At 37.7% G+C, this 12,632-nt stretch overlaps 4 protein-coding genes across 6 annotated transcripts in view; 1 reads left to right on the top strand and 3 right to left on the bottom strand.

Annotated features, from left to right (window-relative positions):
• LOC126788705 (bifunctional bis(5'-adenosyl)-triphosphatase/adenylylsulfatase FHIT-like) overlaps positions 1-747 on the bottom strand; it is a 71,709-nt gene extending 70,962 nt beyond the window's left edge. For all 3 annotated transcript variants that reach the window (XR_007671410.1, XR_007671409.1, XM_050514722.1), the window contains exons 1-2: positions 581-747; positions 358-468 (exon numbers count right to left, since the gene is read on the bottom strand). Coding sequence is in view for 1 of the 3 variants with exons in the window: in XM_050514722.1 (XP_050370679.1) it covers positions 358-468 (111 nt within the window). In the remaining 2 variants the exon portion in view is untranslated. The remainder of the gene's footprint in view (positions 1-357; positions 469-580) is intronic.
• A 1,908-nt stretch (positions 748-2,655) lies between these two features.
• LOC126788703 (uncharacterized) lies at positions 2,656-4,384 on the top strand. The gene is made up of 3 exons (XM_050514720.1): positions 2,656-2,938; positions 3,025-3,254; positions 3,932-4,384. Exons 1-3 carry the CDS (start codon positions 2,702-2,704, stop codon positions 4,125-4,127), a joined length of 663 nt encoding a protein of 220 aa, XP_050370677.1. The 5' UTR covers positions 2,656-2,701; the 3' UTR covers positions 4,128-4,384.
• A 397-nt stretch (positions 4,385-4,781) lies between these two features.
• LOC126788702 (reticulon-like protein B4) lies at positions 4,782-5,909 on the bottom strand. Its single transcript, XM_050514719.1, has 5 exons — positions 5,738-5,909; positions 5,464-5,644; positions 5,232-5,382; positions 5,067-5,136; positions 4,782-4,957 (listed from the first exon to the last, which is right to left on the bottom strand). Exons 1-5 carry the CDS (start codon positions 5,907-5,909, stop codon positions 4,782-4,784), a joined length of 750 nt encoding a protein of 249 aa, XP_050370676.1.
• Positions 5,910-8,983: 3,074 nt separating this feature from the next.
• LOC126788722 (cytochrome P450 714C2-like) lies at positions 8,984-11,243 on the bottom strand. Its single transcript, XM_050514737.1, is given in 5 exon segments — positions 8,984-9,409; positions 9,661-10,015; positions 10,180-10,427; positions 10,587-10,813; positions 10,940-11,243. Coding segments are annotated over 5 exon segments (1,560 nt in total).
• Between the last annotated feature and the right edge of the window lie 1,389 nt (positions 11,244-12,632).

Below are 12,632 nucleotides of genomic sequence, written 5' to 3'. Positions count from 1 at the left end.
GCAGCAATTTTCCAAATTTTAACAAGAAAAACAATGCCTTACAGAACCCAAAACACCAACCAAAAACCAAAAGGATATGACCTGCAGAAGAAAAAGGAAAAACAAAAAGGGTCATCAAGTTTGCAACTTTTTACTCAATTCTACGTTCCATTAATTTTACAAATAATCAGATGATCATCAAGTTTGCAATTTTATACTTATTTCAACGTTTTACAAGTAATCAGATGATCATCAAATTTGCAACTTTATACTTATTTCTACGTTCCATTAAGTTTACAAGTAATCAGATGATCATCAAGCTTGCAACTTTAAACTCATCTCAACGTTGTAATCAAGTGTAAGAGAGAAAGAAACGGTACCAGGAACAACAGGGCGCAGATTAACCAACGCATACGACAGATTGGTGCTGTAAAACACTTCCTTGCTGTCGATTTTGTACGGTCCAAATGCGTAGGATTCCAAAGCCATCTGGGTCCAATTTACAGCAACAAAAGAAAAAGAAAAACAAAACCCAAATCAAAATGGATCAAATTCAAAAACAACATCGATGAGAAAAGGGAAGAGTCGGAATAGGAACTACCTTGGTGGAGGTGGCTGAAGACAAACGAGTAGAGATGAGGCCTCTGCTTGAAGATGAACGTGAAATGAGAAACCCAACTCTGGAAGCCAATGTCGAGAGTGACAAAAACGCCGTGGTCAAATTGTTCTTTCTGGGTTTACCACTGTTTCAGTGCTTTAACTTTTAAGTTTGGGATATTGACACTCGAGGCCCTATAAGGCTATAGCTAAGGTTCTCTGTCATATTTGACCTCGTGATTTCAATAGTTTCCAAATCGGGTAAATTCCTTCGATGGTATCTGATGTATGGTTACTTGGACAATTTAGTACCTGATTTATGAAAACGGACAATTTGGTACCTAAAGTTCTCAAATTTATGCCATTTTGGTACTTATGTCAATTTTGACCATATTTTCAGGGTTATTTCCGTCATCTTATCTCTATTTTACTTCATTTTTTTATAATACCTTCAAATTGCCTATAAATTATCACTAAAATTTTGATAACTCATGCACTTAGTATATGTGATGATTTACGTATATAATTTTTCATAATGTAGCTATCAATCTAAATTAATTTTAATTATAAGTAATTTAAAAAATATATTTTAATACAAAATTACATATGCATAAAGACAATTTATTTCATTTGCAAAAAAATAATTAGGACAATAAGTATATTAAGAAAAAAAATTATTTTTGATATATGCGAAGTAGATGCTAAGTGGAGTTGATATATCAATTTAATTATCTCCAAAGAGACCACAATTATAGGAAGAATTGAAGAAAAATGTGAATTTAATGAGTTTAGAGCTAGAATGACGAAAGTAATCCTAAAATATGATCAAAATTGATAGAGGTATCAAAATGGCTTACAAATAAGAACTTTAGGTACCAAATTGTCCGTTTTCATACATCAGATACCAAATTGTCCAAATAGCCATACTTTAGGTACCATATGAGGAATTAATTATTTTTGTTCATTGGAATTGAGTCAATTGAAACGGTATTTAAGGAGTTATAGGTTTAAAATCCTAATCTGCCCAATAGGTCATGTTAAAATGTCATTTCCGAACATTAAGAATAAATTAAGACTCAGACTTCGATCAACTTGACTAAAATTTGAACTCAAATATAGAACATTCACGCATGAAGAGTCTTACCAATTCAATCACTTGTGAGATCATCCAAGCAGAGTTGTTAAAAACAGCAAAACCTAGACAATTAATTACTCACTCGATGCAGCATATTTGCAATGTTGATAAGTTAAAACAATATTAGATAAAATTTGAGATAACTTGTTGGCGTAAAATAAAATCGTTAAAGAGAACGTTGACATTGTTTTACGTTATTTGGACCAAATAAACGCATTATTTCGTGAAATTCAACGGGTGACGAGAAAATTGTAGTGAAGATAATAATTGTACTTTCAACAATTTGATGAATGAAAGTGAAAATAAGTGTAACTAGCCTCATGACACACTGTGTGTGCAATTTTGAGTTTTTTTTCTAACAGAAATTGTGGAAAAACATATAAAATTGATAGTGGTAGTTATACTTTTAACATATTGGTAGTTATTATTCATTTGGAATTTTTGACTGAATTGTAGAATCGTAGCTTTTTTTCTCATTGTATTCTTTATTTTCATATTTATATATTACAAATTACAATCATATCATTCAAATTATAACTAGATAAATTTTGGAATTTAATAAATATTGGATAATTTGAGTAGTTTAAAAATTTAAGCAGTCAACATGTCAACTTTCTTTCTTATTTTATTAATAGAATATAATATATAGAAGAAGTATGCATATAATTCAAAAAGTGTGTGCTCAACTAAAAAAAAGTGTATGAATATACGGGTTAATTTATTATACATCAATGTATGATATACATTTCACATCCAACGGTTGACAATATATATTATTTTCTGACTTCACTTATAAAATAATATCGACCGGCAGATATATAATGTATAACATACTTTAATGTATATTAAAATGTTTCTGAATATACATTATTTTTCATAATATAATCGAAAAGATAAAATGATGAGATATTTTAGATAAGGTGCCTTCCCCTGTTTATTACATCGAACACAACACATAAACGAGCAAGAACTCCATACCTCTTTCACAAAATGGCAGCGACTCTCTCTCAGAGATGCTGGGCTGCTCCCGGCATCAAGCTCAACCCGACAACACAAACCCAGACTCAAAACCCGAAACCCAAATCACTATCTCTCCCACTCTCAGCCAACTCCCCCTGCAACCTCTTCTCCTTCACTCCTCCATTCCCCAAATCCTCCTCCTATTCCTCCTTCCGTACCGGCGTCGCCGCCGTCGAGTCCGACCAGCTCAGCTCCTCGGCCGAAAAGGTCAGTTCTTTAACTACCCTTTATGTTTCTGATCTCAAAACGCAAGTACCCTGTTGTGAGTTTTCAATGTTTTGCAATGCATGCAGAAACCGAGTAAGTACTACTTTGTTGTGGCCAATGCCAAGTTCATGCTTGACGAGGAGGAACATTTCCAGGAACAGCTGTTCGAGCGGCTTCGGTTGTTTAAGGAGAGGAACAATGAGCAGGACTTTTGGCTTGTGATCGAGCCCAAATTCTTGGATAAGTTTCCTGACATTACTAGAAGATTAGGCCGCCCTGCTGTGGCTCTTGTCTCCACTAATGGACCTTGGATTACGTAATTTCTCTCTACTTCTCTTATCGCTTGCCTTTTCTCTTTACTTCTTTTCGATATGTTTTTTTCACTCTTATGTTTTGTTTTGTGATTCAATTGTGTGCAAGTGTCATTGTTCAATTGTGCTATGGTTAAGAAGTTGATGATATGACTTAGATCTAGTTTGATCACTATTAGAATCCAAAGCTGAATCAATAGGGTCGATGTGCACTTCTATTTGATAATGATGTGATGCTAAGAATTTTGAATTGATCAGTATCATAGAACATTAGAACCTAATGTTATAAGATAAACCTTAGAGTGTGAATGCTTGATATGGTAGAGATGTCTTCTTTTGTTAGCGCCAATACCTTGTTAAGTTGTTAAACAATTATCATCACCGAAAAGTTGTGCTGTTAGGGTGCGGATGAACAATGTACATCAATCTAACTCCATGACTTTGATCATGCGACATTCCAAAAGATTTTAAGTGCATGTTTCAATATTATGTATGCTAACAAGATTATTAGTGCATGCTTCTCGGCTTCAGACTTCACCTGTCATCATTTTCAGAACAAATTGAAATCTGAAAAACGTTTAATTTTAAGTTTGGAAGTCGTTACACTTGCAGGGAATGACTGCTGTGGCTCCTTATAAATCACCACATGCATCTCTCATCTGATCATCTTGTGTTACTGCAGGTTTATGAAGCTGAGATTGGACCGAGTATTATCAGAAAGTTTTGAAGCTGAGAGTCTAGAAGAAGCATTAGCCTGCAGTCCAACCAAGATTGAGTTCAAGAAGCCGGATAAATGGGTAGCACCATACCCCAAGTATGAATCTGAGTGGTGGGGTCCCTTCTTGCCCCCAGGATCGAAAAAGGAGGCCAAAGTGTAAATCGCTTCTTTCTTTCGCCTTGTTGTTTCAATTTACATGGATTTTGTCGTCTATAGTAACTAGAGTTGATGTGGTGCATGTAGCTAATGAGTAGTTTTGAGAGGTTAGCACCTCAGGTAATTAACATTCTAGAGTTGGCTATGAATTCTTGAAGAGAGGTTCAAAAACAAGAGTTGTGAATGTGTGAAGGTTCAAAACAATCAAAAGAAATTTATGTGTGCATTTGTTCATTACTATGCAAACATTTGGAAATATTACTTCAGAAACCTGACTACCACTGTCTTGAAAGAGAATAGTATGCAATTTTGAAATTATAGAAACCTTGGCATACTTAAGAATCTCAGAAACCAAAAAGATGAAGAAAATTGCATAGTAAGAACTAAGGAGTTAAGGATGGTTAATGATCACTTTACTTCATTGGTATTCTTGATGAAGAAAACTACGTACATGCTATACTAATATGACAGATGGGCAGCAATAGATACAGGTTTTGCCTTCAATACTGCCTTAATCAGAAAATTTGAGATAACAGAAATGAGCTCGAATGAAATATGATTGTACCAACTATATGAGGAGACAATTGTCCATCAGAACCCCCAAGAATAGGAAGACAATGCTAAACTACAAGGTTCTTTTTTCAGTTTTTGGATATGATTACTGTTGCTTAATATTCTTGTAAGAACTTGCTTTCTTCTTGAGGTTTTGGATTACCATTTCGTCCAACACTGCATACTGCTTCTTTATTTCGATCAGAGCTTTCTCTGCAAAGCCGTCTACAGTATCCTCAAGACACTCATAGAGCAGTGGCACTGTCATCAATATCCAAAACGCTGCACCAAACAACAGAGAAATCAGCCTTGATCAAATACTCCATAACATAAGGTAGCATACGTCAGAGCATTCAATCCCAAATCAATATGCTACGAGTGTGATACATACCTCCGTAAAGGAAACTCAAGAAACTGTACCATCTTCCAACAATAGAGAGAACCCACAAAACTGCAACCGCCTGCAAATAAGTTTTCACATTTCAAGACTGCAAAATTCAAAAAAGATTTCTTTGATGCATTTAGTCTCTTACAAACAAACCGAAGGAGTCAATACCGAGAGGAAAGCACTGTAGTCTTTTCCAAAAGCTACATTCCCAAATGTTCCCAATGCACAATTATATGCGCTCGTTAAGCAAACAGCAATGGTCACAAACAGGTCTTTTGGGACTGTAATTTCCGGGATATCCGATGCCGTCCTGAGGAAACTGTCCGGGAAATAAGAACACAGACACATACATAGGAAACCTTGATGAAAGTTTCAATATATGGAAAGTTAAGGAGCTTACATATTGATGTAGGAGGCTAGATTGGACCAAAGGAATAGTGTTACCATAAAAAATATTGTAGCATGGCAAACAAATGTAAGCAAATGATAACCAAGCTTCTCAAATAGAAGCCATATTGTTGATACGCCCATGCAAACATAGACTGAGATCTGCTTATTTCTCCAAAGTATTATATCAGCACCTGAAGGCAAACATTTAGGATTTTTGGATCGTAAAGAAACAAATGTAGGAAATATACAACATTGATCATAAAGATTACAAGACAATTACATACATAATCCACCGCCGAGGACCACATGAAGAGGCTTCTGGCGACCAAACAATCGATTCTTACAAGTGAAAGCCATGCAATAGTTATCAATCTCGGAGTCGGAAGATTCATAACCATCACATTGGTTCTCGAGGAAATCAGAATCAGCAATATCCACATCCACAGGATCTAGCATTTTATGAATGTTTAATGTTTCTATAAATCTACAATCACATCAATGAACCTTTCACAATTCATCATTCCCCTACTTTGTTTCTCTCTCAAATCTGAATCCCAATTTTAGGAAGGTTAATGATCATTTCTTATTTGGTGTGGTGCTTAATAACTTGTTTGTCTGCCATGTGTCCCTCGAATTGTAGTTATGTATGATAGATCACATTTTAAACTTCATTTTCAATAGAATTATGATTTACGTGTATAAATGTCTCTACCTATACAATCTAAAAATGTGTCAAGTTTAACTATTCGATTCGGAGTTTCAGACCATATCAGCTTACCAAAATGTAAGCATTACCATTTACATTAGAATGCATCTCGGCCTTATCTGGATATAATAGTATAATTCTCCTGCGTTGACATTTCTTTTTATGAGAACTATGATTATCGTTAGCAAAACATTTTAATATGTATAGAAATAAATTCTTACCGCACTTTCACAACCAAAACTATTTTAGTTATTTTGCTATTATTGGGTAAGTTTGTTATTTCCTTTCAATAAGTCGACATGTAATAACCCTACTTTTTAAACAATATTTTGGTTTGATATAAATTCTATAAATTGTGAAATTTAATTAGAATGAATGTGATTGGTTGCGACGCTGTGAAACGAGAAACGGAAACGTTCTTGGAACGTTTAATTAGAAAAACGTTACGTTTCTGCAACGTATATATCGACTTTTATTCCGTCGCTCGGTTGCGAAAACTTCCTTCACGAAAGTTGTAGAGCTCGTCGATACGAGTGCGTGGACATGTGACGTGTTCAAATCGGACATCGGACGCGGAAGTTATTAACGACAGAAGTTCGTTGCCGATTTTGGAAACAGGTATAAATAGACAATTAAAGGAGCTAGGGTTTCCATTTCAGGAAACCCACCCCGCGCCTCCTTTCTCTCCCTCTCCCCTTTCGTGTTCTCTCTCCCCGAGTCCCTCCCTCACTCTCAAAAAACCAAGCCGGCGATCTCAGCCTCTAGGCCGGCGTGCCTCTCACCGCCAACCCCAAAGTGCTGCAGGGACCTCCGCAGTCGACCCCGAGGTCGACGCACCTCCTCGCAACGCCGTGAGCCTCTGCGCTTCAACCCGAGACCGCGAGCTTTGTCGCCACCATCAGCATCACCTCCGGCGACGCACGAGCACAGAGGAGAGCATCACGACGCCGAATCCTCGCCTTGGAGCCCTCTGTTGTCGACTCAGGGGCAAAATCGCACGATCCCAATCCACCCCGAGGAATCGAAGCACCACCAACGATCCGAGCTTCTCCGGTGCTAAATCGAAGTTCTAAACTTCAATTAAGGTATGATTTGATGTAATTGATGGGTTGGTTGTGATTGTTGTTGGATTTTGAATGGATTGGAGGCAGATCGGAGGAGGTGAGGAGAGTGAAGTTACCGCCGCTTTAGGCGGTGCGTGGGAGGAGTAGGAGGTGGTCTGAGACCGTAGGAAGGAAGAGTACGAAGAGAGAAGAAGTTTGGGGTGGCGGTGGCGTCATACGCGCCTTGGTTGGTGTCGGCGCGTGGGCCCCACGCGCTGCCACAGTGAGTGGCGCGTGAGCGCCACGCGCGGCCTACCGGAGGTGGCGCATGCACCCCACGCGCCGCCACGTGCTGCGGCGTGAACAGTGTTTCCGAAAAGGGTAATTTTGTAATTTATTTTTACGTACGGTATATGTAAAAAAGTGATTTACGTACGATAAAATGTAAATTTTATTTACGTACGGTAAATGTAAATGTAAATTACTTTTAGTAAAGGTAAAAAGTAATTTTGGAAGGGTAATTCGGTAATTATTATTTACTGAGACAGTATGTACATTTGAATAGTATTTATACGTAAACAGTATGTACTCGTACATAGATACGTATTGGATGTGTATTTATACATTAATACATGAATAGTAAATACGTGAATAGTAAATAATAAATAGTACTCAGTGAATAGTAACCATTGAATAGTACTCAGTGAATAGTAAACATTGACTAGTACTCAGTGAACAGTAAATTCGTAAAACCGAAAATTGCTGAACAGTAACCGATTATTACCCGTATTATAAATGCATTTGGGTAACCAGAAGGGTTACTTAATTTCTCATAGGCGCTTCATATCATATTTCTTTGGGACAACCAGATGAACCGTCCATTGACTCATGAGTGCATTTATATTTGTTTGATTTGTGGATTTTCATATATATTGATATGCGAGTTATATTTTCATTTTACTCATACGAGCTGTAAAGCTTACCGGGTTTGTGTTTACAATCCCGGTGCACCAATTCGATGGTGTAGTGGATAACTCCGCAGGTGTGGATTAACGGGAATTGACGGACTGCTCAGAGGACTTGAAGTTATTTATCTCCAGCTTGTGTGGGGATTTTGTGTGACTATTTTGTGAGGTTGTTGTGAGGATTTTACATTTCCATTTATTATAATGTTGAATTATAATTTGGTTTGTAATAATCGGTTTGACTGAGTTGTATTTTGAACTCAGAGATGATCCGCTGTGGCATTTTAAATGATTTCGATTCGTTGAGATTGTTTGGTGTTTCACTATTTTGAAATTTTGAGTTTTTATACTCGAAATTTTGGGGTGGTTATACGACCGCTGCTATGGTTTGTTACGATTGATGTGCCCTTGTGCCGTTCTGTGCACAGCGTACCTTGTTTGTTCTAGTCATAGGAGTTGAACTATCTGCATGAAAAGATCGAACTAGCTACTTTGTCGAAAACACGTGTCCAATGGTTCATGTAAATTTGATGGGGAAATGAAAAACGAATATCAAATTGGGAAATGAAAAACGAATATCAAATTATTCAAGTGTCAAGCACATCAATACAATATGCATGCATGGGAACAAAAGAAACGTAAGAGTATGGCCCCCGTCGGAACACCTCAGTTATACTCCGGAGCGAACCATTGGAACCAAATTCGGTTTACACAGAAGCAAGAAGCTAGCTAGCTTAATTATATAGACAAAGTTATTCACGTGGAAGTTAACCTCTTCTCCTTTCTTATTTCGCAGCAGAATATAGACTAAGCAACTCACAGCCTCTTCACCAGGAGATCAACTCCGTGTTCTGGTTCAATAACCAGCTTAAGAGAAGGCTTGTGGATGTACTTGGGAGAAAGTGAGAAGGAGAAGTTGGAGAGTATGAGAGCTATCAGAATCTTGAGTTCAACCATTGCGAAGTTCTGTCCTAGACATATTCGTGGTCCAATCCCAAACGGCATGTACAAGTAGGGAAGCTTGCAGGCACCAGAGATCCCATTGGCGAATCGCTCAGGGTTGAATGTGTAGGAATCTGGTCCCCATATTGCAGGATCAGTGTGTAGGGTTACCACATTTGTCCAAACATTGACACCCTTAGGCACATGAATGTCTCCAAATTTCAAGTCCTTGAGAGCCTCTCTCGACACCACAGTGTTTGGGGGATAAAGGCGCAACGACTCATGAATCACCATTGTTAGCTGCACATTCAGAATTAGCTAGTTGGTTACAGCTCCAAATGAGTTCGATCTCAAATGTACAGGTACTGTACAGAGTTTTTTCATTCACAAGATTTATTCAAAGATAAGATTACTTTTGATGGAACATCGTCTAATTCTAACACGAAAAGACTGATATATGTACTAGTCTAGCACAGTATTTGGTAATCAGATGTACGTGGTGATATATCATGATGTACATGTTTGATGATATATAGTTGAGTAAAGAATACCTGTTTCATCTTTAGAAGCATATCAGCATCTGGAATTCGACCCTCGCAGACTTGAAGTACCTCCGCACTGACACGTTCTTGCCATTCTTGATTCGAAGCCAACAACATAAGGCACCATGTAGCAGAAACTGCAGTGGTTTCATATCCAGCCAAATAAATGTTTTTGCAATTATCTACAATGAAACTGTCTGTCGCCTCCTGGCTAAGGTTACTGTTTTTAGCACCCTCAAGAATCATTTGCAGTAGGTCTTTCTCGTATCCTGCAGCCTCTCTCTCCTTCACTACCCGTAGTATCAAAGTTGCAGCCTCCTTCTCTAATGCCCAAGCTTCCTTATTGCTCTTAGTTGGAAGGAGCCTGAATGATGTCATATATATGATTAAATAGACTTGTATGAAATATATTTTGTTACATATAGCATTTGCTGAGTGCTAACCACATTGTTATACTCGTATGAAATTAAGCTGTACGTTTAGCCATGCACGTACAAATACGGTATAAAAAGTTTATATATTCAGTACCTCAATCCAGGAATTCCGGTTAGGAAAAGTTTCCTGGCCATGGCCTCCTGGAGATCTGTTAGTTTCTGAAATATCTCTTCGCCTCTTACGTAGTTGCTTCCAAAACAAGCCCTTGAGATAACATCACCAGAGAAACTTTTCATATACTGGTCCATTTTTATGTCTGCAATTCCTCCCTGCGCCTCAATCTCATTGTTCCAAGAGTTTACCAGAGTAATTGTAGACTCTGTGATTAAGTTGATCATTCCCTGCAGGAGATAATGAGTCCCATTGTTAAACCTGTTGCTAGCTACTTCTCAACCAAACAAGCATGCATAACTCATATATATAGTCATATTGAGCTGAACTACCAGAATTCATATATAATGCGTGCAGAGTCAACATGTAAAATTTTTGTACACGTATACCTTAACTTTCTGCATGTAAAGTTCAGGAGCAATGATTTTCCTCTGATGTGCCCATGAGGCACCATTTGAGGTTAGAATACCATGACCAAGTAAGGGACGGCGCTCTTTATATTGATAACTAGGCTTCCCCAAGTCCCAGGATGTACATGTGGTAATCTCTTTCACTGCCTCAGGTTTGTTCACATATAGTATCTGTGTGTTGCCAAGTGCAAATACAAACACTTCACCTATAAACCAATGATACATAATTACTCGATCAATGTGTTTATTTAAGTAACATATATAGGATGAACGTATATATATAGGTAGGTACGTGTATAAGGTGTATTAGGAATTGTACGTGTGGTAGATACCATATTGCTTCCTCCACTGCTCAAAAAAAGGAAAGAGAACAGCAGCACAGTTGTGGGAGGTGAGAGGTTGGCTTGTCGAAGCCGGCATAGCAATGTTGCTCGGGTGAGCCTTCGAATTCTTGATGTCCATAATATTTCCCAGAAGAAAAGCTGGCGAGGGACCGCTGATGCCTTGCTTGGTTATCAGGGACCGCAGCCTCTTCGGCTTCACCACTAGTCCACTATACAGATGAGCTAATAACCCTATGACTCCAAGCACAGCCAGAGACATTCACATTTCTGCATTAAAGTGAAGAAGCTCCATACTTTACCTATAAACGATTATGTTCTTATTGCTGATGATCTTCAAGCTCAATAAGTACTGTATATATACTATATAGCAGTACAATGTGGAGGGAGAGTCTGTACGTTCTGTAAAAGTTTCTTCATGAAATGATGAAAAAAGAAAAATAAATAAATCATGACCGGCATGGCGGCCGTGGTACGTGAAAGTTAACCAGAATTTACACTGGCTGTCGTTACGTACCTCTCGTCAATTTAGACCTCGGATTTCTCAGAGATAAGAAAGTATGAGTTTGCGGCTTTATTTGATCTGATCGCAAGGAACTGTTCACTTTGATTGATGAGACACCATTAAGCATAATTTTATGACCCGATTATGTGATCTGTGGAGATATGATTTGTGCTTAAACATTATTCTCCTGATGACTTGTACAATAGTTAATTGGTCAAAAGTAATGTAACTTAATGGTTTTTATATCATGTTGAAAAAATACGTAATCATCTATAGTTCCATACAGTTTTCCTTAATTTCAATTCTTCAATCTATTAGTTTTTGTTATGAACACTTGCGACCAAGTCTCTAACACTAGATTTGATTGTTCTATGTTTTATCACTTTATGCATACATGTTTCAGTGGCCCAACATCTAGAATGACATCGTATATGTTGTATGCCAGTGATCGAAGAGGTATATGTATTAGATTGGTATATATTCCAATCCCGAACAATTGCCGATAAGAACTCTGAGCGGACGAACTTGAAGGCCTTGAATCGAAGGGTCAGGTTCATCATCTAAACGAGATATCTTAGTTGTCCATGCATGTCCATTTCCATGTCCAGATCGAGGGTGATTCATCGATTGGTCGACTTCATAACCTCGCTCATTGCTTCCTTTGCGACATCGTACCTGAAACTTATTTTAGAAAAGGATGAGTTACTGATGATTCGGTCAATGTTGTATTTTAATTGGTGATTGCACTTAATAACTTGACTTAATTATGGTCAAATTAAAAATACATTACTTCCTTTTCTTAATAAGTTTTTTTCTCATTTTTGACCCGCAAACATCATAACAGGCTGCGCTATGGCCTATGGCTTTAGATTCTGCATGCGTGGCAGCTTGAATGAATGTGAAATCGTGACTACCTGAATGACTGGTTACGCATCAGAACGGACACTAGCTACCGTCGCCATGCAGCTCCGGTCAATGTGTGGAGACGTAAAAAATACGTATATATATTGAGAGATAAGAGAACCCAAAATTGTTAATTACTTACAAAAACTATGTGTGGTAATTAAACCCGAATCTAGCTTGTTCTCTTTTACACTAGCTATGCCCATATCGATTTGTGTTTATTCCCGTTATCGAAGGGGTTAGCCAAATGCAATATCAAACTTACGAAACCACTTA

Source organism: Argentina anserina, chromosome 3 (assembly GCF_933775445.1).
Source record: "Argentina anserina chromosome 3, drPotAnse1.1, whole genome shotgun sequence".
NCBI lineage: Eukaryota > Viridiplantae > Streptophyta > Magnoliopsida > Rosales > Rosaceae > Argentina > Argentina anserina.
The sequence above is the reverse complement of the archived record's forward strand: the minus strand, read 5'-3'. Positions and strand labels throughout refer to the sequence as shown.